Below are 24,017 nucleotides of genomic sequence, written 5' to 3'. Positions count from 1 at the left end.
ACAGATGCTAACAAGAAAACTCTTCCTCACAGATGTGAAACTGCACATTATTGGCTGAGCTGGGAGAAACACTGACAGTTCCAAGCTGGACATCAATGTCCTAAAACTGCAACAAAACATGAGAAAGAAGTTATTTGGAGCGCACAAGTGCTATTTTCGGAACGAGGATGTCAGCAGATTACAAGGGTGGTGTGACTGGTGCCGGACTGCAAGGCTCCGCGGTTTGCAGATTTCTCCAGCTATTTTGTGGTATCTTCCAGGTCTCAGGCGGAAGCCCTGGTGAGCAGGGATGAGGCAACGCCTGCTGCAGAAACACTGAGGCGGCGTTGCTGTGCGGGTTCGTGAGGCAGAGGCGACAGCCAGAGGGACCCAGAAGCCCACCTGCTTTGGTCGTCACTTTCAAGAGGTAGCCATCCAGGTCGATGTGGAACTGCGGCGCCTGGCAGGGCAGCGCGATGCGCGAGCCGTTCCAGCGCACGGTCAAGTGCTGCTGGAGGCTGACGGTGCTGGAGCCCAGCACCAGGTCCACAGACTTGGTCCAGGAGAAGGAGCGGGTCCTGCGCGCGTCGTTCTTCACCAGCACCTGAAAGGGCGAGGCAGGGGAGGAGCAGTCTTTTGTCAAAACGTACTGACACGTCCCCTGAAAGTTAAATGTCCGTCCGTCAAAAGTGTTGTAGTGGGGATCTCCGAATACCGTGCAAACGCCAGGCTCTGCGGATGAGTGAGAGACAAAAGCAGGTCATAAAGGATTCAAAGGATTCAAAGAGAAATCAGGGGTCCCTGCAATAAACCTGGAGGGAGCACCTGCCAGGCAAGGGAGGGTCTTAGTAGAGATGCACTAGTGGAAATCAACTTAAAAAAAAAAAAAAAAAAAAAAAAAAAAAAAAAAAGAACTGGTTGTTTTCAAAGTCTGTGCGAAACCTCACAGGGCATGCAATATTTCAGGTACTTTTATACGTGAAAGTTATTTATAACACTTCCAAGTTTTTAAACCATCTGTTTTGGAGACTTGATATACTTCTATGGTCTTAACATAAGCTATGGAGAAATAAAACTAAGATAATTTTGTGCACAGAACTGGCCTCACTGCATAACACATATAAACAAAACCTAAATAAATAAATAAATAAATAAATAAATAGATGGCAGCAACATAAATGACAATAGAGCAAAGTAATAGTATTATTTCCATTTAACTGATTCAAAAACATGTGGAAACATCGTATTCTAAATGTTACTCATGGGTCTTCATTTCTTAGAGGTATTGTATTTCATTTTTTAGAGGTATTATATTCAACACCCATGTATTTACTAAGGACAAATAAATAGAATTGCCAAATAGATACATGTTTAAATACCACTAGGAAACAAAGTACTAATAAAATTAATAGTCCCTGTGTTTTTTACAAATATAAGGTTCGATATTTTGATCTGTGTATCAAAATCTAAAATTGGGGAAAAATAAATTGTAAAACCCATCATTTAGTAGATTTAGGAAATTCCAATGCATTCATCACTTCAAAATACCATTCATTCAAATATTTGTGAAACCCAGGTAAAGTTTTACACTTGGAGCATCTCAAAAAGTTTTAGAGAAAATTAAACATCGTTTCTTTTTCTTAAACAATATTTGGCATTGATTTGTTCTCCACGTAAAGATTTTTTATCTGTTTTCAGGGAGGCATGAACAACCAGGAAATGAGGAATTCATTTAGGTAAAGCAGCCAACATGATGAAAGAACTATAATCAAAAGATCAATTTCCAGTTAACACCAGCATAGGTCAAGAATATGAAACTATCCTATAAGCAATTGCTCTGAATATGTAAGAGAATAATTAAAAGTCAATACAGAGGGAGGATGTGCCAACTGATCTGATAGGACCAATGGGATCCAAGGCAACCATGTGCTTTTAATTTCTAAAGTGTTTGGAGAGTAATGTTGTTTTGTATTATGATACATTATGTCATTACATATGTCAATTACATTGGACTCCATATAAATCACATGTATTTGCAATTTGGTAAATTAACTGCCTGTTCTAAGTTAGCTTTCCTTGTCAATAACTCATAGAGACTCAAAAAGATACAGATTTTTGTGTGTAGGATAGTTCCAATGAACAAATACTTCAAGGAATATATAAAAGGCACTACTTGGGGGAAGAGGGTGGAAGACCAGGATGGGGAGAGAAGCTTTGAGAGCTCAGCAACAAAATTTTAATTTGCCCTCCATTTAGATGCACCAAATTCAAGAGAAGGGCTTTTTCAGAGTTTTTAACACACCCAAGAAATCACCCAGAACCAATCAAGGCTTTTGAGCTTTCGAGCTTGAAACAGATGGATCTCAGCCTGGAGAGGCCAAGGCACTAATGGAGGAGCTGAAATATTCCAGAAGAAATCCTCTCTCAGCTGGGAGCAGGATGAGGAAATGCCTACACCACCTGCCCAGAGTCTGCAATTGGCAATCCTCTCCTTGCACCATGGACAATCCAGGGCTTCTGCTGGTTTTCTGACAACTGCAACCAAATTATTATTAATAAAACCAGTAAGAGCTAGCATTAACCAAGGAATCACTACCTCCCGTAGTGCTGTTCTACATGCCTATTGATCCCGGATACATTGTAAGAAAATGGATATTTAGATTGTCTCCTAACATTAAACAACAGCTAAGCCCTTGGTAGTAAATCCATAACATGAACTATTATCTAGTCATTGAAAAAGTTTATGAATCATGTTCACGATTAAGGAAATACTTATGACATGTTAAGTGAAAAATAGGAAACAAATTTCTGTCTACAGGATCATCTTAACTGTGTTAAAATAAATACACACACACACACACAGACTGTAAACTGTGGTTATTTCTGGGTGGCAGAACCATGAGTGATGCTTTTCCCTCCTTTCTTCCTTTTGCTTTTCTGTTTTTTGTTTTTGTTGTTATAATTTTGTTTTTAAAGTCAAAATGTGAGCGCTTGTACATAAGACCAGTTAAATGACTGAGCAAATCCTCAAAGAAGCAACAGAAAATATATAGCCTATGGTGGCCCCAGGGAAGGCTGAGCTTACTCATAGCTGGGCAGAAAGCAATGAGGGACATCCAGGGGGACCAGGCGAGGGAAATCATGTGTGAACAAGGCTGTCAGGAAAGATATTTTTCAAGAGGCCCTAACTTGTGGAAGAGAGGGGTTTGGAGATCAGAATGATTTTTCTGCGTAACAGCAAGATAGAAGAGGCCAACAAAATTTCATGACGAGGAAGATGCTTGAGAATTATGTGTTGCATTTGGGGACATTTGTATCATGAGCTAAAATAATTTTGAAACTTGGGCCCTTTTTCCTGGCACCTCAAGGTCCCCATGCCAGATCCTGCAGGAGCAATGAGCATGTGCACTGGAGGATGGCTTAAAGTGCAAATCTCCAGGGACACACAAGCCACCTAGCTGGAAAGGACAAAAGCTAGACAAACATTTAAGGGACACAAATGAACATTGTAAGCTCATACCATTTTTTTTCCAGCAGACCCAGTGAAATGAGCTGCAGTCCAAAAAGTCCAGATGTCTGGTCACACTATTCTGGAAAGCTTGGAGTGATGGTTAGAGCTAGATAAATGGACCATTCTATAACTAACCTTGTTTGAATGTGTCTAAGTCAGAGGATGGAGAGAAAAATTCCAATTTACAAGTACTGGTATGTTTTTTTCTAAGTCCTTTAAATAAAATCATCAAATGTCATTTTTGGTTTGGTTTGTTTTCCTCATATGTACACAACGTCTAAGCATAAAAAAACATTAGAAGTATATAAACCCAAATATTAAGAGTGGGTTTTTCTTCTCTTAAGTAATAGAATTATATGTGACATGTATTTTCCTCTTTCTTGTTTATGTGTATTTACATTATTATTTACATTACATTTCATTATTTACAATGACTAGGTATACTTTTGGAATAAGAATATTTGCCTTACAAAATTAAAAACACTGGATTAAAACACATTGCTTTGATGTTCCATGCTTTAATAAGATTGCAACGAGAATTAAGAGAGTCAGGCTGTTTCTAAAAACATAATTCCAATATTTTTCTCTTAACCTCATCAGGTATAGGTATTTCAGCCACTGGTATATTTATTCTAATGAAATGCCTTCCTTCTGAGAGCAGTGATTATTCTCAAAACATCAGTCAAATAAAATTAAGGGAAAATTATACAGAATGTTATAAAGAAAGTAAGAGAAATCAAACAGACTCTAAACCCCTCTCCCCAAAACACAACCAAACAAAAACAAAAGAGAAAGGAAGAAAAAAAGTATCATTCATGGTTCTGCGACCAAGAAATAACCACCGTTTACAATTGTGTGTGTGTATGTGTGTGTGTGCCGTATGTGTATTTTAACACAGTTAAGATTATCCTGTACATGAAATTTTATTTCCTCGTCACTTACCATGTCGTAAGATTTCCCCAGTCATTAAAATCACTTTGAAAACATAGAAAATGACTCTCATCCTCAGTCCTTTTCTCCTGCAAAGAGGAGGGTTTCCCCTACTCATGGCACCACAGCACCACACAGATCAGCACATTTCCAGAAGTGTCCTAACCACAAGAAAGTCTATCAAATAAAAAACGGTTTTAAACGTTTCTCAACACAAATTGCAGGGAATCAGGCCCTGTGGGACTCTGGGTCCTTGGGTCATGCAGGGAACCCCAGGTGGGTAAGCTTCGTGATGATGTGCCAAATTTGGGTAAAGAACCGGGAAAGGGTGGGATTAGAAACACTGCCCTTAACACAAGCCCTGATGCTGTTGGTCTACGCTCCTCCTGAACATGACGTAAGCCTCTGACATAAAAAGGCTGTGAGTGCCCCAGCAGAAACTGAACTTCTGCATGCAGGAGGCTCTGGCCTCACGCACAGGTGTCCCTGACAGCTGTTGCCCTGTGCACTCCAGGGGCCAACAGATGCTCCAACAAGCGGCACCTGGATTCCTAGAAAATTTTGCATCTTTGTCTTCTTAACTAAAAATTTAATCTAACTTTACTGTGCGAATGGGGGCGAGGGTGAGCAGAAAGCCGGTAGTAGGTTTCTTTCTACAAATCTATAATTCACCAGACAGACTTACAAATCTATATAAGAAAAACTGATTTTCAAAAGTTGAATAGGCACCTGAAACTAATATATATATATATATATACACACTATATATACATATATATACACTATATATATACACTATATATATGTATATATACATATATGTATATACATGTATATATACATATACATACATATACATATATATACATACATATATACATATATATGTAGATATGTATGTATATATATGTATATACGTATATATAGTGTATATAGTATATATAGTGTACATATATATAGTATATATTTTATACACCTATATATACACTATATATACATATATATGTGTATATATATGTATACATATATAGAGGTATATATAGTGTATATATATATAGGAATATACAGTGTGTATATATATATATATATATATATATACACACACACACACACACATATATTAAGTTGAGTAGGGATACCGTTAAGAATGTAAAGTTCTTTTCACATATTTTCCATACACTCACCAGTCTCAAACAGAAAATCAAAGAAAGCAGTCCATACCTTCAAGATCTAATCTGAAATACACCTAACCCCAAAGCCATGGCTGACTTTCTAGGGCCTCCCCAACAGAGCCTAGTGCTTCCTCTCACCTTCCCCCCTGCAGTAGCCTATGGCTGTCCCACACTTGACAGTTCACAGTACATGGATCCTTCACTTCCTGGTTCAAATGCCAACTCCGCACAGTGCCTTCCCCAATGACGCAGCATCCCTCTAAGTCCCCCAAGCAAAACTGACCAATGGTTCAGATTATCTGGGACAGCCTTAACTTCAAATGCTCCATCCTACAGATGCATTATGTTTTTCAGTTTGAGGGTTAAAAATGTCACCACCAAATCCACTGCAGACTTATGATAAATCAATTTCTTCCATAACTTATAGTTAGAATGTACCCTTAACTCCCAAATCAGGTTTTAAACTCCTTATATGTAAGTTCTGTTCTCAGTGCCTGGCACACTTCCTTGTAAGTTGGAGGTATATACATACATATTACATGGATTCATCTTGCATTACTCACAGCAATGCCTGCTATAATACAAGTTAGCTATCCGTAAATATTTGTTGAATGAATGGGTTAATTAATTAAAGAATACATGCTAGTAGAAAAAGCTAAACTGCCCACACTGAACTTACTAAAATAGATGGGTAATGACTAACATACAGCAGGTTATCAACAGGATTTTTCTTAACCAGTTAACTAATTGGATCATTCATCAATGCTCTCAAAAAAAAGGAATTAAGGCTGCAGATGAAATTAAGGCTGTTAATCAGCTGACCTTGAGATGGAGAGATTATCCTGGATAATCCAGGCAGGATGAACATCATCACAAGCATCCTCAGAAGTGAAAGAGAAAGGCAGAAAAATGAGCGTCACAGTGACATAGCACAAGGTGGACTCAGCTTGCCATCGCTGGTTTTGAAGACAGAATAGGGTCTCGAGCCAAAAAAGGTGTTAAAAGCCTCTAGGTGTTAAAAAAGATGAAAACAAACAAACAAACAAACAAACAAACAGGTTCTCCACCAGAGCTTCCAGAAGAAACACAGCCCTGCTGATACCTCGATTCTGCCCATTCAGAACCACTTCAGATTCTGATCTTCAGAACAATATGTGTTGTCTCAAGCCACAAAGTCTGTGGTAATTTGTTATAGCAGCAATAGGAGACTAATACATTTGGTGATAGCTGAGGTGAGTAGTCTAAAGTGACTAGTTTATGCCAGGAACCATGCCAGACGCTTTCCACATTTTGGCTATCCCCTTTAATCCTCACTACTTCTCTGCACGCTGTATATTATTACCCTAATTTCTTAGCAATGCATTCAGAGACATTGCCATGTTGCCCGTGGTCACTCGGCCAAAAGCAGTAAAGACAGAGTCCAACCCAGCTCTGCAGCTCTGAGGCCAGTGCCTTCCTCATCACCACTTGATGCCTCCACTTATACCCTGTACACAGCATCCTGCTCAGTGGTCGTTAACTAGCTGGGATCACAAGCTCTTTGGGGATCTGAAGAAATGTGTGAGACATTCTTCCTCCCAAATGCACAGAAACGTATCCACTCAAATGTAGAGGTTCATGGACTCTCTGTCCCAAGAGTGATCAAGGAATCCATCACCTTTAGCTTAAGAATACTATCTAGAAGTTAATTATAAATGATATTATATGGTTCTTTTATTTGATATGTTTATATTTCATCTCCCCAACTATATTACACATTCCTAAACTCAGGGTCTGTACCAGCTTTTTATCCATTTCCTCCAGAGGGCCTTCCAGAATACTGGAAACTCACCAAACTTGTTAGAGAAGATTCAGTTTTGTCTCTCTTGCCATCCAAGCTCTGACCTTAATATGTCTGCTGTCTATAAACTAGAAATTATTATTTATCACTTGAGGGCTGTGCACCTGAGCTGAAAGAGGTGGGCTTCACATCTCTAAGTTAATCTCACTTTAGAGCTTTGCAAACATGAAATATGTTGCATTGAAGACAGTCCTGGGTTTGCATCCTAGTCTTGACACTTAAAGACTACAAAATCATGCACAGACTACCTAGTATCACCTCAAGTTTGTTCACCTATAACGTGGTTCTAAAAACAATTACCTTGCAGGTTGGTTATAAAGATAAAGACAGTATTGGAAAAGCACTGAGAATGTAATAGATGCTCAAAGAGTAGTTACTATTAGTTTTATTATTATAAATAGCATGCAAATCCAGCAAGTCCATATCCACTGCTGGTGAAAATAGGGCTGGATAAGACTGCAGCATACATGTAAAATATAGACTTGTTGCAAGACAACGTGAGTTGAGTCCATCTATAAAAGACATATAAAGTGTAGATCTGGGGCTACAACAGAGTAAGCCTTCTAGGCCAAAAGAAGAATGTTAATCAAGTCACGGGGCAGCTTGCAGAAGAAGAGCAGGACACCAATCTGACCAGAGTGGGGAGTTACTTCGGGAGATGTGAGACACCCAAAACGTCTAAATAAATTGGCCTGAGATTTATTGCCAGCATGAAAAGTTTAAATGTATTCCAAAGAACCAACATTCCTTAATGTGTTTCCTATGAAACATCAATCCTGCCTGTGACTCTGCCAAAATAAGTAGAAATAAAAAAAAAATCTCGGCGGCTCAAATTAGTTCAGGAGGTACTCCATACTCTATCACCCTCCTGAAAGTTTACCCTGCACATTGGCATATAAAGGACCCTGCCAATTCTGCAGCAAAGAGACATATTTAAGTTTACTTGACCCAGCATTTTCATCATGTATTTAATCACAGAAGCTTGTTTTGAAATATTATTCATTACTCTTCCTCAGCACTAGTGTTTTATAAAACAAACTTTGGGAAACTGCGAGAGACAGTGAAGGAAGCCGGAGTTCTTGTGAAGGCCAGGGCACTACAGAAAGGGCTGAAGGAGAAAAGACAGAGGTTAGCTGCAGTCAATAGGTTAAAGCTCTGGCCGCTATGGAAATGGGAAGGGAATTATTTATTAGAAAAACAACACAAAGAGACAATCAAGCAGATTTGATGACTTATTAGCAACGTGGGGGACAAAGGCCAAAACGATGAGAAATAACCTTAAGGCCCCAAATCTGTGCAGCTGGGTTAATGGGGGTGCCAGAATTCAGTCAACAGATAGGGGTTGGAATCAGCCGTTCATTTCTCCATCCAACTCCCAACCAACACAATTAGGAGAATCAATGGTAGCAACTGTTAATAAAATTCAAATGCAGAACTTTGGAAGAATGTGGTCTCCAAAAAAATTAGGAGCTGAGATCTACCCTATTAGCATCTTGTCAAGAAGTTGTGTGTGAAGGTCCTAAGAAATCAGAAACGTGAATGAGAGAGCAACTCCAGGAGGGGTACTGTGGAGGCAGAGCTGTGAGTTCACAGGATGAGAAGGTGAAAAATAAAAGGAGAAGAGATATGTGTTCTCAGGACAGATGTGGAAAGGCAGAGCAGAGGAGTGGAGCAGGGGTGGAGAGGCTGGGGGCGGAGAGTAGTAAGAAGGGATTGTGATCAGAAGAAAGAATGATAGTACTCATAAATAAAAACTTCACATCAAAGGGAACTACATAGTGCAGCTAGTGAGTCATTTCTCCAAACTCCCAGGGAAGGTTAGAACTCAAGTGTTGTAACCCAAGAGACTGGAGGTTAAGTGACCTCATAAATGTAGATACGTTTTTAAAAGGTGAGCAAATACAAGTGCTTTCAAACAGAAGCCGCTAGTCATGCAGAGAGAAAAGAAAATGGCAAACTTCATGTATGTTTGGAGGCAAACCTCTAAACGAATAAAAATGTAGTCAACAGAGAACATAGAATAGTTCTCATAAGTGTTGGCTTTGGAGTCCCATAGAGCAGCGTATCAGCTGCCCTCACCCTATTTATTTTTCAGACTCTTAGATCTCTCATTTGCAAAATGGAGCTTCTACTCCGTGGATCATTGTGAGGATCAGAGGACAGGATACACAGAGAATGTTCATCACAACACAGACTGACACAGACTTACACCCAATAAATCTTTACTGGCAATGGGACCAATTTTAGTGGCAAGAGATGTAGCAGTTTTTATTGTTCTTGTTTTGCTCTTAGTAGACGTGACCTCCAGAGAGGAATAAATCTGCCTCGGCTTTGCATACAGTAATGCGTAATTTATTATACAGTGTTTTCTGTAAAGTGAAATATTCATTTCAGAATCTAGGGTCTATATTGTTTGTTTGGTCACTTCACTGTATTTTCGGTACACCAGTGCTAAGGGGGTTTGGTCACCAGTTCTTTCAGTCAAAACCGGGTATATGCATCTTTTTCCAAAATTCAAGATGGCAGCCTTGACTAAATGTACCAGATGTCTAGTAATGAATTTATATATCTCTTTCTGTTCAAAACATATTCTTTCAGGGGCGCCTGGGTGGCTCAGTCGGTTGAGCGTCCGGCTTCGGCTCAGGTCATGATCTCACGGTTTGTGGGTTCGAGCCCTGTGTCAGGCTCTGTGCTGACAGCTCAGAGCCTGGAGCCTGCTTCGGATTCTGTGTGTTCCTCGCTCTCTGCCCCTTCCCCGCTCACACTCTGTCTCTCTCAAAAATAAACATTAAAAAAAAAAAGAATATTTTCCTGGTGCACCTGGGTGGCTCAGTCGGTTGAGTGTCCGACTTCTGCTTAGGTCATGATCTCACAGTTCATGAGTTCGAGCCAGGTGGGGCTCTGTACTGACAGCTCAGAGCCTGGAGCCTGCTTCAGATTCTGTGTCTCCCTCTCTCTCTCTGCCCCTCCCCTGCTCATACTCTGTCTCTCTCTCTCAAAAATAAACATTAAAAAAATAAAAATAAAGAATATTTTCCTAAGCAAAGACCCAAGGAGGCCATATGTTATGTGAGAATGAATATTGGACTAGAAAGTTAACAACAACAACAACAACAACAAAACAGGTTCTCATTCAGCTCTTCCAGTTAATACTACCAAAGAGCCTCAGTTTCCTCACCTGGAAGGTGAAAAGGTTGACCCCATAATAAAGGTTCATTCATTTATACAATTCTTTGGTGCTGAAATGGTGATGAGTTTGAGTGACAGAGCAACTCTACTCTTTTTTCTTACTCCTGGTGGAAATTCTACACAGTTATTTCAAGTTTAAAACTATAGTATTTTAATACCGTAAGTACGAAAATTTGGAAAGGTCTTCACTTATCACTGAAAATACCTCAACCCTGAGTTGCCAGACGGGGGGGTGAGGGGTGGGGTGGAATCTGGAAAACTGAGTGGACATGGAAAACAAAGCCAGTATGATTTGTCAGTGGAGTACAGAGAACACCAACTATCACCACTCTGCACCCAAGCAGGCATGGAGGTGTCACCACATAGATGAAAGCCTGGGCACTGAAGTGGGCATTTCCTCCAGGGTAGGGTGGAGGGAAATGCTATTAAACTGGAAACTCCTCCTAACATCCTTCTCCAATTTCTAATCCTTAACCTTTATAAAGCCCTCCGGACCTTCTCTTCCTTTCCCAATTGCAACTGGTTGTTAAACTGTATAAAATGACAAATAAGGCAACGGTAGATATTCCAGCCCAGGCCCTGGGGCCAGATTTCACAATAGGAATTCAGGCTCCACACTTACCTTGGGCATACTTCTTAACCACTAAGCCTCAGTTCCTCAGCTTTAAAATGGAGCTGATAACATCACTTGACTATAAAATGGCTGTGAGTATCAAATAAAGAAGATCAAACGAGACAGCCCACGAAAGTGTTTAGACACAGCGGACACTAAATAAATATTAGCTGCTGCTGCTGCTGCTACTGCATTTCTTGCCATTATTATTTGATGATGATGATGACTGTTAACTAAACCATCAGAACTTACCAAGTACTTACGCCCTGTATGGACTACAACAGGTGATAGATAAAAGATGACCCCTGATAACCTCAGGCTCCTCTTTCAGCTTTTCACCAACCCATGGCCAGAAATTGTAAAGTAATGGTACCCCTTACAACAGAGCAGCAAAAAAAACCAGACAACAAACTGGTGTCCTCGTGTCCCTTCCAACGCTGCTCCTGCTGGTGTGGGATTTCCTAGCCACCACGTGTGACACAGTTGGGTTTTATTTGCCACCTCTGTCTGCTGGTTGAGCCTCAGGAGTGGTGACAAACCCAACTCCAGATGCTCCGGCAGAAACTTCAGTGGCCACTTAGCTTAACACCTCCTTGGCAGGGTTAAAGTCAACACCCCAAATTCTTATTCTACAAGCATCTTGAGCTCTGGTTTCAAATTTCCTTGCTTTCCTGAGTTAAGGACAGACCCTTGGTGTTAAGGGACCTGGAGTTGTCTACAGTCTCAGGGGCCAGAAACCTTGCTCCAACACAGAATTACTAATTTGCAGAGCCTCTGTCAGTGGAGATTTCTCATAAAGTGGGCCTCGAGGTCACAGTTTCGTTAAATTGTTGTTGCAGTCCCCCTCCTACAGCCACTCTTTAATTGGAGATACCTGTAGGCATACCCAGGGAGTTAAGTAAGGTGTGCCAAAACCAACCAGAGCAATTCCACAGCCCCTGTCCTGGGTGCACGCAGCAGGCAGGGCCCTCTCTGAGAGCAGGCACACTAATGCTGTGCACAGCTGGAAACTAACCCTGGGGGAGGGTTTAAAAAGTCACCTGGCAACTGTGAGCCTCCTTGCACCCTGAGTTGCTGAAATCTGATATTTCCTGTTACTTGTGGGACGTGTAGCTGAGGTTATGTCAATTAAACGCACATCTGTGCTCTGTATACCGTACCCGCCTTTGTGTTATGTAATCTTGAACTTTCCTTTTGAGTTGGGATTCTGATGGTTAGGGCTAATGTAGCTAGAGGCACAGTTTATTGAATCTATGGGGTCTGAGTTTGGGCATCCACATCTGGGCTGCCTTTCGTTGCCTCTGGTCTTGTAGATGGTTAAGAGATTTAATTCTCTCTCAGAGTCCATGTCTCTCTGTCTCTGTCTCTCCCTCCCTCTCTCCCTGTCTACATACGCGCGTGCGCGCACACACACACACACACACACACACACACAAACACACCCCTCTCTTATCAGTGAAAACTTTGCCACTAAGTATTATTTCCATGCCTGAAAACTGACATTCTGCCAGCAAAGAATTTATCCGATTCAAGTCTCGCTGTTGGGTGGTTAGGTCAAGCTTTCACCTACTACTTTGCCAACTCACAGTAAGATAGCATTTTACTTAAACCAAGTGCTACATGCACAACAGACAGTGGCCTTCTTGGCACCCAGTTCACAGTCCTGTGACGCCCAGCACAGGCAGAGTGGGATCCGCTCTAGGCTATAGCTCTTACTTTGGCAAGAAACAGCATTTGCATGAAAGCTTTATAAAGTTTATTTAGCTTACTTCAAATATTTTATTTTAAATAAATCACCCAAACCAGATTTAATTCTTTTCATTTGGACAAGGAGAGAGAACGTCCATGTTATTAAAAGACAACAATGCTTTTCATTCTTCCTTCAGGTCTGATTTTAATATGACTTTTTTTTTTATTTTGATAGAATTATCATTGCCCTTTCAGATCAACCCCACAAAGACGGCTCTACTACGGGGAGTACAACAAGGTTTAGCCTAATTGCTGCTTTTTACCTAATGAATTGTAAATTACTACTTTCGCAGAGAAGCCTGTGAAAATGTTCTACACATTTACGTCAAGTTTCCTCTTTGCTATTCTTTTCAGGGGTCTGCAAGAGCCCCAAACACTACCAAGACAGACTAACCCAGTCAATAAGGCAGCAATTATGCGGGATTTTAGAAACAGACAATCCAGTGTCACCTGTGCCAGAAATAATGTGACACTCATTTAATGACAACAGATAATCAAAGTAAGTTTTAGACTATTGGAAGCCATATAATCAATCCTTTTCATTTGTGTAGGAAACTATATATGAATCTAAGTATTTATTCTTGCCTCCTTCCAAGAAGGATTGTGAATAGCTTATGGGTATACATACTAAATGATTCAAATCACATAAGGGGAGACATTTAAGACAAAGTAAGGAGTCACTTGTTACTCAAAAGCTGCATGCTATTAGAGGTGGGCTACAAATTTATTTCTAGCTTCCTAGCAACTAAACCAAAGATGGTGACTTTTAACCAGTCAAGATTAATTATGCCTTTATAATTTTTTTGGAGGGCTAAACAATGAAAATATAAACACACTCAACTAAATCCAGAGGCTTCTAGTCTGCGTTTTTATACCAGGTTTGTTCTCCTACTTCATCTACTCATTGGGTGTTGAGAGTAAGTTACATGTACCACAGGTGTTCATGTCTGCATTCACCCTGCTGTTACCCTCGTTAAGAGTATCGATCATTCTCAACCATTTGCTCTGGGAAGGGGGTCGCAAATGACCCCCAGGGGACGTTTGGCAATGTCTGGAGACACTGTTGATTGCCAAAATCTCCAGGAGAGAAGTGCTACTGGCCTCTAGTTCGTAGAGATCAGAGATGCTACCAAACAGCATACAATGTACAGGACAAAGCCCACAACAAAGAATTACCTAGTCAAACTACATAGCACTGAGGTTGAAAATTGCAGCAACTAATGGGGTGTGTATGGCTGTGTGTGATTTTGTTCGAATAAGATAGAAATCAGTCACTTTTCTCGTTATAGAAAACACTAGACTTAGTTTGTACTTCGTTGGTCTTCTCTAGAAACCCATATGTAAGAAGAGCTTTTGTAAATGACAGATTAGGAAAAAATGAGCCCGAAGTTTGTTCTGGATCCTGGATATAATGCCAAAGGAATTTCAAAATAGAATATCTTTAGGCCACAGCTAAGGGACATCAGAATATGTCTACCCGAATGTGTTAGGAAAATCTGGGCACTGCTTAAAAAAATTGGAAGTCATCCCATCTCTTAACTCAATCTAAATAAATAAACCTTGCCAATAGAATGTGTTTTATAGCATCGGTGGAAGAACTGCTGGAGAGCAAGAGAGAGTAAACAGATGGAAAGGACACCAAAGGAAATTGAGAAATAGCCATCTGATGATATCACGTAGATTTGGACCAAGAACCACATGCCTGGGCTCTTCCCGCACTGACCTGCTGGATGCAGGTGCACAGGGTCAATGGTCTCCCTGGTGCCCCAACAGCTGGATGGTTTTGTCCTTTGCCAATTGCCTCTCTTAGTGACATAAGTTTTACAAATACAATAGTTAATATGACCTGTTAAAAACTTGGTATTATTTTGTCATGTCCATCCTTCTATTCTTTTTCTCATTTTTTTTCTGATAAACCACCATTATTATAGGTTTGGCAAGGCTAGTTCATAGTGGATAAACTAATAATGAAATGTAACTTTTTGTTCAACTATCTCAATAATCATCACCTTGATTCTTGTAACATAAAGTCAGATAATTCAAGATTTGGGCTGTTTCTGCACAAGACTTGTCCTATGTTTTTATTAAACTGATAAGCAATGATCCTGCCTGACAGCACTGTGATTAGGAGATGTAACTTATCTGTGCTCACACAAATTGAAGAGCTTAGCTAGGAAATCTTAGGAGTTCCTCTGAACTTTGTCTGCTTCAATAAGGAAATGCTTTCTAGAGAAATGCAAACATCTTCACTGACATGGCTATAGAGGAAAACTTCACCAATTTAAATTCTACTCTGCTCATCTAGAAAGGAAAGAAGCTGGAGGTAGCCTCCAGACCATCCATAAAGAAAGTTTCCTCACAGCATTTCTGGGAGGTTGATTAAATGTAATAATTTATACACATTTTGAAATCAATTGGTGTGTTAGTCATAGGTAATTCTTCTTCCTGCACTAACTGTTGGGCTCTACTAAGGCATACTCGGTTGGCTTTCTTTGAGTTGTTTTATGTATGTCATTCTCTTTAAATAAAAATTATTTTACTAAATCTACAATTTCATTTTCATTAATTCAATCAACATTTTTATCTAGTGTATAATGTATAATTGCTTAATAGCTCTCTATCATAGATAGTGTGATATATATACAATAAATATATTTATAATATATCACATATGTATCTATTGTCAAAAAAAAAACAAAAAACAAAAAACGCCAGGATACCTTTTAGCTATAAACTCTGATTTTAAACATGTGGAATAAACAAACTTGTGCCCACATGAAAGATGCTTTCAGCCATCATCTAAGCCCACTTCTCTAAGGTTAACTAGTTTATAAAACACCTTCTAATTGATTTCATGGATTTTTTAATCCTGCTTATACATTAAAACACTTTGACAGTGACATTATTAATACTCCCCTTTTGATGAAACACTTCAGAAAACTATCTGCCTACAAGAGAGTATAAGAAACTCATTTCAGAATTAAGACACACATAGACTATCTATCATATCAGATATCCCATGCATATCCCATGCAAATGAAAATGATAAGAAAGCTGGAGTAGTCATATTCATATCAGACAAAATAGACTTTAAAACAAAGACTGTGCCTGAGTGGCGCAGTTGGTTAAGTGGCTGACTTCAGCTCAGGTCATGATCTCACAGTCCGTGAGTTTGAGCCCCGCATCAGGCTCTGTGCTGACAGCTCAGAGCCTGGAGGCTGCTTTGGATTCTGTGTCTCCCTCTCTCTCTCTGCTCCTCCCCTGTTGTACTTTATCTCTCTCTGTCTCTCAAAACTAAATAAATGTTAAAAAAATTAAAAAAAAAACAACAAAGACTGTAATAAAAGGCAAAGAAGGGTATTTACATAAAAATAAAAGTGTCAATGCAGAGAAAAGATATAACATTTTTATGTTAATGTCATGTTTGTTTATATTAAATGATTTATTAAGTTTATATTAAATGTTACATCATAACATGTAACATTTAGAAATATATATGTACCCAACATAGGAGTACCAAGATATATAAGGCAAATATTAACAGAACTAAAGGGAAAAATTGAAAGAAATACCATAATGGAAGACTTTAATATCCCATTTTCATCAATGGATAGATCATTCTGACAAAAAATCCATAAAGAAACATCAGCCTTAAATAACACATTAAACCAGATGGACTTAATAGTTAGGTATTATACAGAACATCCCTTCCAAAACCAGCAGAATACACATTCTTCTCAAGTACACATGGAACATTCTCCAGGACAGGGCACATGTTGAACCATAAAAGTCTCAATAAATTCAAGAAAATTGAAATCATATCAAGTATCTTTTCCAACCACAATGGTATGGAACTAGAAATTAATTACAAGAAAAAAAAAGGGAAATACAAAAACATGAAGATTAAACAACATGCTACTTAGCAACCAATAAGTCATCAAAGAAATCAAAGGAAAAATCCAAAAATAACTAGACAAGTGAAAGCAGAAATGAAGCATACCAAAACCTATGCAATGCAACAAAAGTGGTTCTAAGAGGGAAGTTCACAGCAATACAGACCTATCTCAAGAAACAAGAAAAATCTCAAATAAACAATCTAATTTTATAACTAAAGGAACTGAAAAAAAGGACAAAGCCCAAAACTAGTAGAAGGAAGGAAATAATAATGATCACAGTGGAAATAAATGAAATCAAGACTAAAAAGACAATTAAAAAGATCAATGAAACTAAGAGCTGGTTCTTTGAAAAAATAAATAAAATTGACAAACCCTTAGCTAAACGAGCCAAGAAAAAAAAGAAAAGAGACTCAAAGAAATAAGATCATAAATGAAAGTGGAAAAGTTAAAATTGACCTCAGAGAAATATAAAGGATGATAGGAAACTACTATCAACAATTATATGACAACAGGCTGAATATCCTAGAAGAAATGGATAAATTCCTAGAAACATACAATCCTCTAAGACTAAATCATGAAGAAATATAAATTCTGAATGGATGAATTTTTTGTAAGGAAATTGAAACAATAATCAAAAATCTCCCCCAAAACAAAAATTCAGGACCAGAGAGCTTCATTGGTGAATTCTACCAAACGTTCGAAGATTCAATACATATTCTTCTCAAAATTTTCCAAAAAATTGAAGAGGAGGAAAAGCTTCCAAACACATTTTTAAGGCTACCATTACCCTGATACCAAAACCAGATAAGGACACCTGTAATTTCCAAAAGGAAATTACAGGCCAATATCCTTGATAAACATAGATGCAAAAATCCTCAACAAAACATCGTCAAATCAAATCCAAAAACACATTAAAAGGATCATATACACAACCAAGTAGGATTTATTCCAGGGATGCAAATATGTATTCAACAACCACAAATCAATCAATGTGATACATCACATTAACAAAATGAAGGATAAAAATAATATAATCTCAATAGATGCAAAAAAATCATTTGACAAAAGTCAACATCCATTTATGATAAAAACTTTCAGCAAAGTGTATATAGAGGGAATATACCTCAACATTAAGTCATATATGACAATCTTACAGCTAACATCATACTCAACCATGAAAAGCTAAAAGCTTTTCCTCTAAGATCAGGAACCAGATAAGAATGCCCCTCTCACCACATAGTACTGGAAGGACTACCCAAAGCAATTAGGCCAGAAAAAGAAATAAAAATCATCCAAATCAGAAAGGAAAGAGAAAAACTATCATTATTTGCAGATGACATGATACTATATAGAGGAAACCCTAAAGAATCCACCAAAAAAAATTAGAACTAATGAATGAATGAAGTAAACTTTCAGGGTACAAAATCAGTATTCAGAAATCTGGGCATTTCTGCACACTAATAACAAAACATCACAAAGAGAATTTTTTAAAATTTTCACTCACAATTGCATCAAAAAGAATAAAATATCCAGAAATAAATTTAACCAAGGAAATGAAAGACCTGTACACTGAAAACTATAAGACACTGATGAAAGAAATTGAAGGAGACACAAATAAAGGGAAAGATATATCATATTCATGGATTAGAAGAATTAATATTGTTAAAATGCCCATACTACCTGAGGCAATCTACAGATTTAATGCAATCCCTATCAAAATGCATTTCTTATACATCTAGAACAAATCATACTAAAATTTGTATGGAACCACAAAAGACCCCAAATAGCCAAAGCAATCTTGAGAAAGAAAAAACTGCAGGTATCACACTCCCTGATTTCAAACTATACTACAAAGCTATAGTAATCATATTTTTTTGGTAAAAAAAACAGACATGCAGATCAATGGAGTAGGACTGAGGGCCCAGAAACAAACCTATACATAAATGGACAATTAATGTATGACAGAGGAGCCAAGAACATAAGATGGAGAAAGGACAATCTCTTCAATAAATGACTATAGGAAAACTGAACAGCTACATGCAAAAGAATGAAACTAGACCTCTATCTTTACTATACACAAAAATTAACTCAACTGGGTGTTATGCTAAGTGAAATAAGCCATATAGAGAAAGATGGATACCATATGTTTTCACGCTTATGTGGATCCTGAGAAACTTAACAGAAACCCATGGGGGAGGGGAAGGGAAAAAAAAATGAGGTTAGAGTGGGAGAGAGCCAAAGCATAAGAGACTCTTAAAAACTGAGAACAAACTGAGGGTTGATGGGGGGTGGGAGGGAGGGTAGGGTAGGTGATGGGTTTGAAGAGGGCATCGTTTGGGATGAGCACTGGATGTTGTATGGAAACTAATTGGACAATAAATTTCACATAATAAAAAAAAAAGAAAAAAAATTAACTCAACTGGGTTTAAAGATTTCAATGTAGAACCTGAAACCACAAAATTCCTAGAAGAAAACACAGGCAATAAACTCCTTGACATGTCTTAGGGACGTCTTTGTGAATCTGACTCCAAAAGCAAGGAAAACAGAAGCAAAAATAAACAAGTGGGACTACATCAAACTAAAAAGCTTCTGCACAACAAAGAAAACCATCTTCAAAATGAAAAGACAACTTACTGAATGATAGAAGATATTTGCATACCATAGAGCTGATAAAGGATTAATATTCAAACTATATTAGGAACTCATATAACTCAACAATGAAAAAACAAAGAACCCAATTTAAAAAATGGGCAAACGCTCTGAATAGACGTTTCTCCAAAGAAGACATCCAGATGGCCAACAGGCACTTGAAAAGATGTTCAACGTCACTAATTGTTATGGAAATGAAAATCAAAATCACAATGAGATATCACCTAACAGCTGCTAGAGTGGCAATTATCAAAAAGACAAGAAATAACAAGTGTTAGAGAGGATGTGGAGAAAAAACAATCTTCGTACACTGTTTGTGGGAGTGTAAATTGGTGTAACCAGTGTGGAAAATAGTATAGAGATTCTTCAGAAAATTCTGCCATATGACCCAGCTATTCCACATCTGGGTATTTTTCTGAAGAATACAAAAATGCTAATTTGAAAATATATCTGCACCTCTATGTTCATTGCAGCATTATTTACAACAGCCAAGATATGCAAACAATCTAAGTGTCTACTAATACATGAATGGATAAAGGAGATGTGGTATATTTCTATAATGGAATATCATTCAGCCATCAAAAAGAATGAAATCTTGCACTTGTGACAACACAGATGGACCTTGGGGGTATTATGCTAAGTGAAATAAGTCAGATGAAGAAAGATAAATACCACGTGATTTCACTCATATGTATAATCGAAAGCAAAGAAACAAATAAAATTTTTAAAAACCTCAGAGATACAGAGAACAGACTAGTGGTTACCAGAGGGGAAGGTGATGGGGGAAAGGTATGTGTATGAAATGGATGAAGAAGGTCAATTCTGTGGTGATGGATGATAACTAGACTCGTGGTAATTACTTTGTAGTGTATTCAGATGTTGAATTATAAAGCTGCACACACAAAGCTAAAATAAATAAATAAATAAACAAATAAATAAATAGATAAAGTGCAAGCTGTCTCAGCGCCATATGAATTTGAAGAGGACTAAAATGGCAATTTGCTAGTCATATGTCTACATGTGGGGATAACACTGAACTTGTTGCTATGCTCTGAGTGATTAGTAGTGCAGTCTCAGTCAGCTTTCAGAATAAGCCATTTTGGGGAGAGAACCTTCAAGAACTCAGTTAAAAAGAACAGGATTGGGGTGCCTGGGTGGCTCAGTCAATTAAGCAGCTGACTCTTAATTTTAGTGCAGGTCACGATCTCACGGTTTATGGGATCAAGCCCTATGTTGGGCTCCATGCTGGCAGAGGAGAGAAACACTAGTCTGTTTTCTCCTTCTCTCTGCCCCTCCCCTGCTTACACAAGTGTGCACTCTGTCTCTCCCTCTGTCTCTCTCTCTCTCAAAATAAATAAATAAACATTAAAAAAAATAACAGGATGGCCAAACCATTGCCACTCTAAAGACCTCTTGTTTAACTCTGCCAATAGCAACACCAAACGTGCCAAGGTGAAATGGTAAAGAGGGTGGGGTTGGAGAGGGGGAAATAAGTGTGGCTGTTTGGCTTTATAATGATACAAGGAAAATCCCTCCTAGATTATGTATATTGTTTGTTTTACTGGATATCATCTTAACTGCTATGACTGCAGATGCTATTATTTAAAATGCATATTAAGTTATGTGGTCCTTCTTTAAAAAAACCTCATCAGACCATTTAACTTCTAAATTTCTATTAGCAACAAACTCTAATGGAACTATCTCAGTGGTGCTTCTGAGAGAGGATTCCAACTGACTTAAAGTCTGTAGAAAAGTGGGATGACCCCATCCCATACCTAGAGACACAAAATGTGCAAAAACTTATACCACCATTTTTCTTGCTGAATTATAAAAGGTGAAGCAAATATTAATAGCAATTTCCAAAGGAATAAACTTACTTTCAGTGCAAATAGGACAGCATCCTTTCCTGTTGAGAATTTTACCCTAATCAAGAGGAAAAAAACAAAAAACACAAGAGCTTAATGTTAAGAAACAGGGCACGCTGAAGACAAAACTTTTTAAAATACCAGTTCAACTAATGAAATCAGTCCGAGCTATATTTGAACTCAATGCTCAGATGGTGATGATGATAGTGAAAATGAACTTAGAAGTATCAGGTTCTAATGCCAGGCAAAGTCATTCAGGAAGCTTTCCTGCTCTTATCCTCTGAGAAATACAATATCTAAAGGACTCACTGGTGTGATTTTTTTCACATGGAGGGAAGATGCAGACAGTCTGGATTACACCTTTTCACTTATATCCAGACTAGCCCTCTAGAGACCAAGCACACACATAAAAATGAGAATCGTCTATCAACCTCTCGATCCATGTAAGGCCTTCATTCTGTCTTTGCTTGTTGGAGGGGCCCAAACAATACATCATAACCCAAGCACAGGCCTATGGATATGGACAATATCTGTGCTGCAGATCAAATTCATTCAGGGTTTCTTCTTTCATACAGTGGTATGCTATCCATGTTAAGTCACTGTTACCCAGTCAAAGCCAATGAAGCTGAGGGTTTTGAAATGCTGAGTAATTTTCCATTACCTTTCTGGAAATACAATGTAATCTCCTATATTCCGTTCTTTCTCATTTTTTTTTAATGCATGACGTTAAAAAAAGGAAACATACTCTCAGGGCCGACATCAGAAAATGGCATTGTCTTATCTCTGACTCAATGAAGCTCAGAGACAAAAAGAAATGTGGTCAATTGCCACTACTGATCAATTGCATATAGAATAGATTTAGGTACTCAAAAAAAAAAAATCATACTGACTTAAAAAATGCTGGTTGATAATTGAGGAACTAGAACATCATCTGATTCATTTTTGCAGCAGAGCCAGGCCTAAAATGGTACATTAAAAGCTATGACAACTTTGCGACTTAAAACTTAGTCTCTCAGCTCACTCAGCTCTCCCTTGGTTTGGGGCATTAGGACCTATTTTCATTGCCTAAAGCTCTATTCATTTCTATTTGGCACAGAGGCCCCTTTTAGTTTCTTGTGACTGAAAGAAGCTGAGGACAAGATCAAATGAGGTCTGCTCTAGCCAAAATCAATGAGGTTGGCTCCCCCTGGAGTAGTGGCCTCGAGGGAGTACAGAACAATTTGAACCAAGGCCCTAGGGTGACTATATGAACCCCCACATCTGCACCTTGGCAGAAACTGCCATCTCCTTTCTCCTGGAACTGGGTGCGGCTGGTAATCTCACTGAATCATATAAGGAATAAATCAAGCACAAGCTATGAAGTCTAGGCCCCCAAGTTATATGTTGTAAAACTCTGGACATGTGACCTCACTGGTAAGAAGGGTCTAGTAACAGCACTCAACTCAGAGGGGTGGTCTCAACATTAACAGAGTAATGTCCTGTGACTATACAGAAAGTCTCAGTATGCATCAGTGATGATGAGATGGAAGTGTTATAATGACCCGTCCTCACTGGAACCCCCTACAGGCCTTCTCACAAAAGGCACTCCTTTGCCTCCGGGGAGGGCTTCAGGGGAGGATGGACAGGAAGTCCAACCATAAAACTCTTCAACAAGGCACCCACACTTCTGGAAAAAAAAAAAAAAAGAGGAGCAGTAGCCAGGAAGAACAGAGCAGAGAATATAGTCTGCTTCTTTAAAAAAAAAAAAAAAAAAAAAAAAAAAAAATTTAAATTTCCCCAGGCAATGCAAGGGAGGGGAAATAAGCATTTAACAGGGTTTCCATGGTAGAACTAAGTTATCTTCCAAAGTCCTATGCTGGCCCCTGAGGAGGGAAAGTGTAAACCGGAGGAAAGGCTGGAAAGATGCCTAGAAGCAGAAAGGTGGCCCCTGGGGCAGGAGCCAGGCCCAGACAAGCTTTGATAAGACCAGGAGGGGGAGGAAAGGTCTGCACTTGGAGAGCTGGATGCTCCTGGCTCAAATGAGGCCCCCACAGAGGAGATGCTAACAAGATGCCACAGACATAAAGAACGCTGACCTCCCCACAGCAAGAGGACAATGAAACCCATCAACCCTGCCACAAGTGGCAGGACTCAAGTAAAGCTGGAAACTCCACCATTGCCTGTTGGGGCTAGTTACTTGAGCCACCAGGTTGGCACAGCATCCTGTTTTTGTCTTGTAGAATAAGGAAGCCCATTATTACCAACATGTGCTGCAGGAGTTCATTAGCAGTGAGGGTTCCCCAAGGACTGGCATAAATGATGTGATCCCATTTTTCCCAATGAATATTTATAAGCAGACCATGTTCAAGTCTACTTATTGTATCTCCCTTTTTTTTTTCTTTTATGGGAGATTTTCAGTTTTATGTCTGAGGCTTTTTAAAGCAAGACTAATTAGGGTTTTTTCCCCCCTTTTTTTCTCTCCCCCCTTCATTCAGTTGTGCAATAGCAACAGCTGTTGTTTTTTTGTGCCTCATTTGGCACTCAAGTAAAAACAGCAACTTTTTGTTTATAATAATAACAGATGTGAATAAAATTAAAAGCTGTCTATAACAGAGAAGGGAGGACATGTCCTGAATATATGGATA

General features: G+C 38.7%; 1 protein-coding gene across 1 annotated transcript in view; it reads right to left on the bottom strand.

Moving 5' to 3' along the window:
- Positions 1–24,017, bottom strand: part of BMPER (BMP binding endothelial regulator) — a 246,556-nt gene that overhangs the window by 78,479 nt on the left and 144,060 nt on the right. Inside the window, exons 11-12 of the mRNA XM_049641682.1 lie at positions 21,406–21,451; positions 382–711 (exon numbers count right to left, since the gene is read on the bottom strand). Of these exons, the coding sequence (XP_049497639.1) occupies positions 382–711; positions 21,406–21,451 (376 nt within the window). The remainder of the gene's footprint in view (positions 1–381; positions 712–21,405; positions 21,452–24,017) is intronic.

Source organism: Panthera uncia, chromosome A2, assembly GCF_023721935.1.
Source record: "Panthera uncia isolate 11264 chromosome A2, Puncia_PCG_1.0, whole genome shotgun sequence".
NCBI classification, from domain to species: Eukaryota; Metazoa; Chordata; class Mammalia; order Carnivora; family Felidae; genus Panthera; species Panthera uncia.
This window is presented reverse-complemented; position numbering and strand designations above follow the sequence as displayed.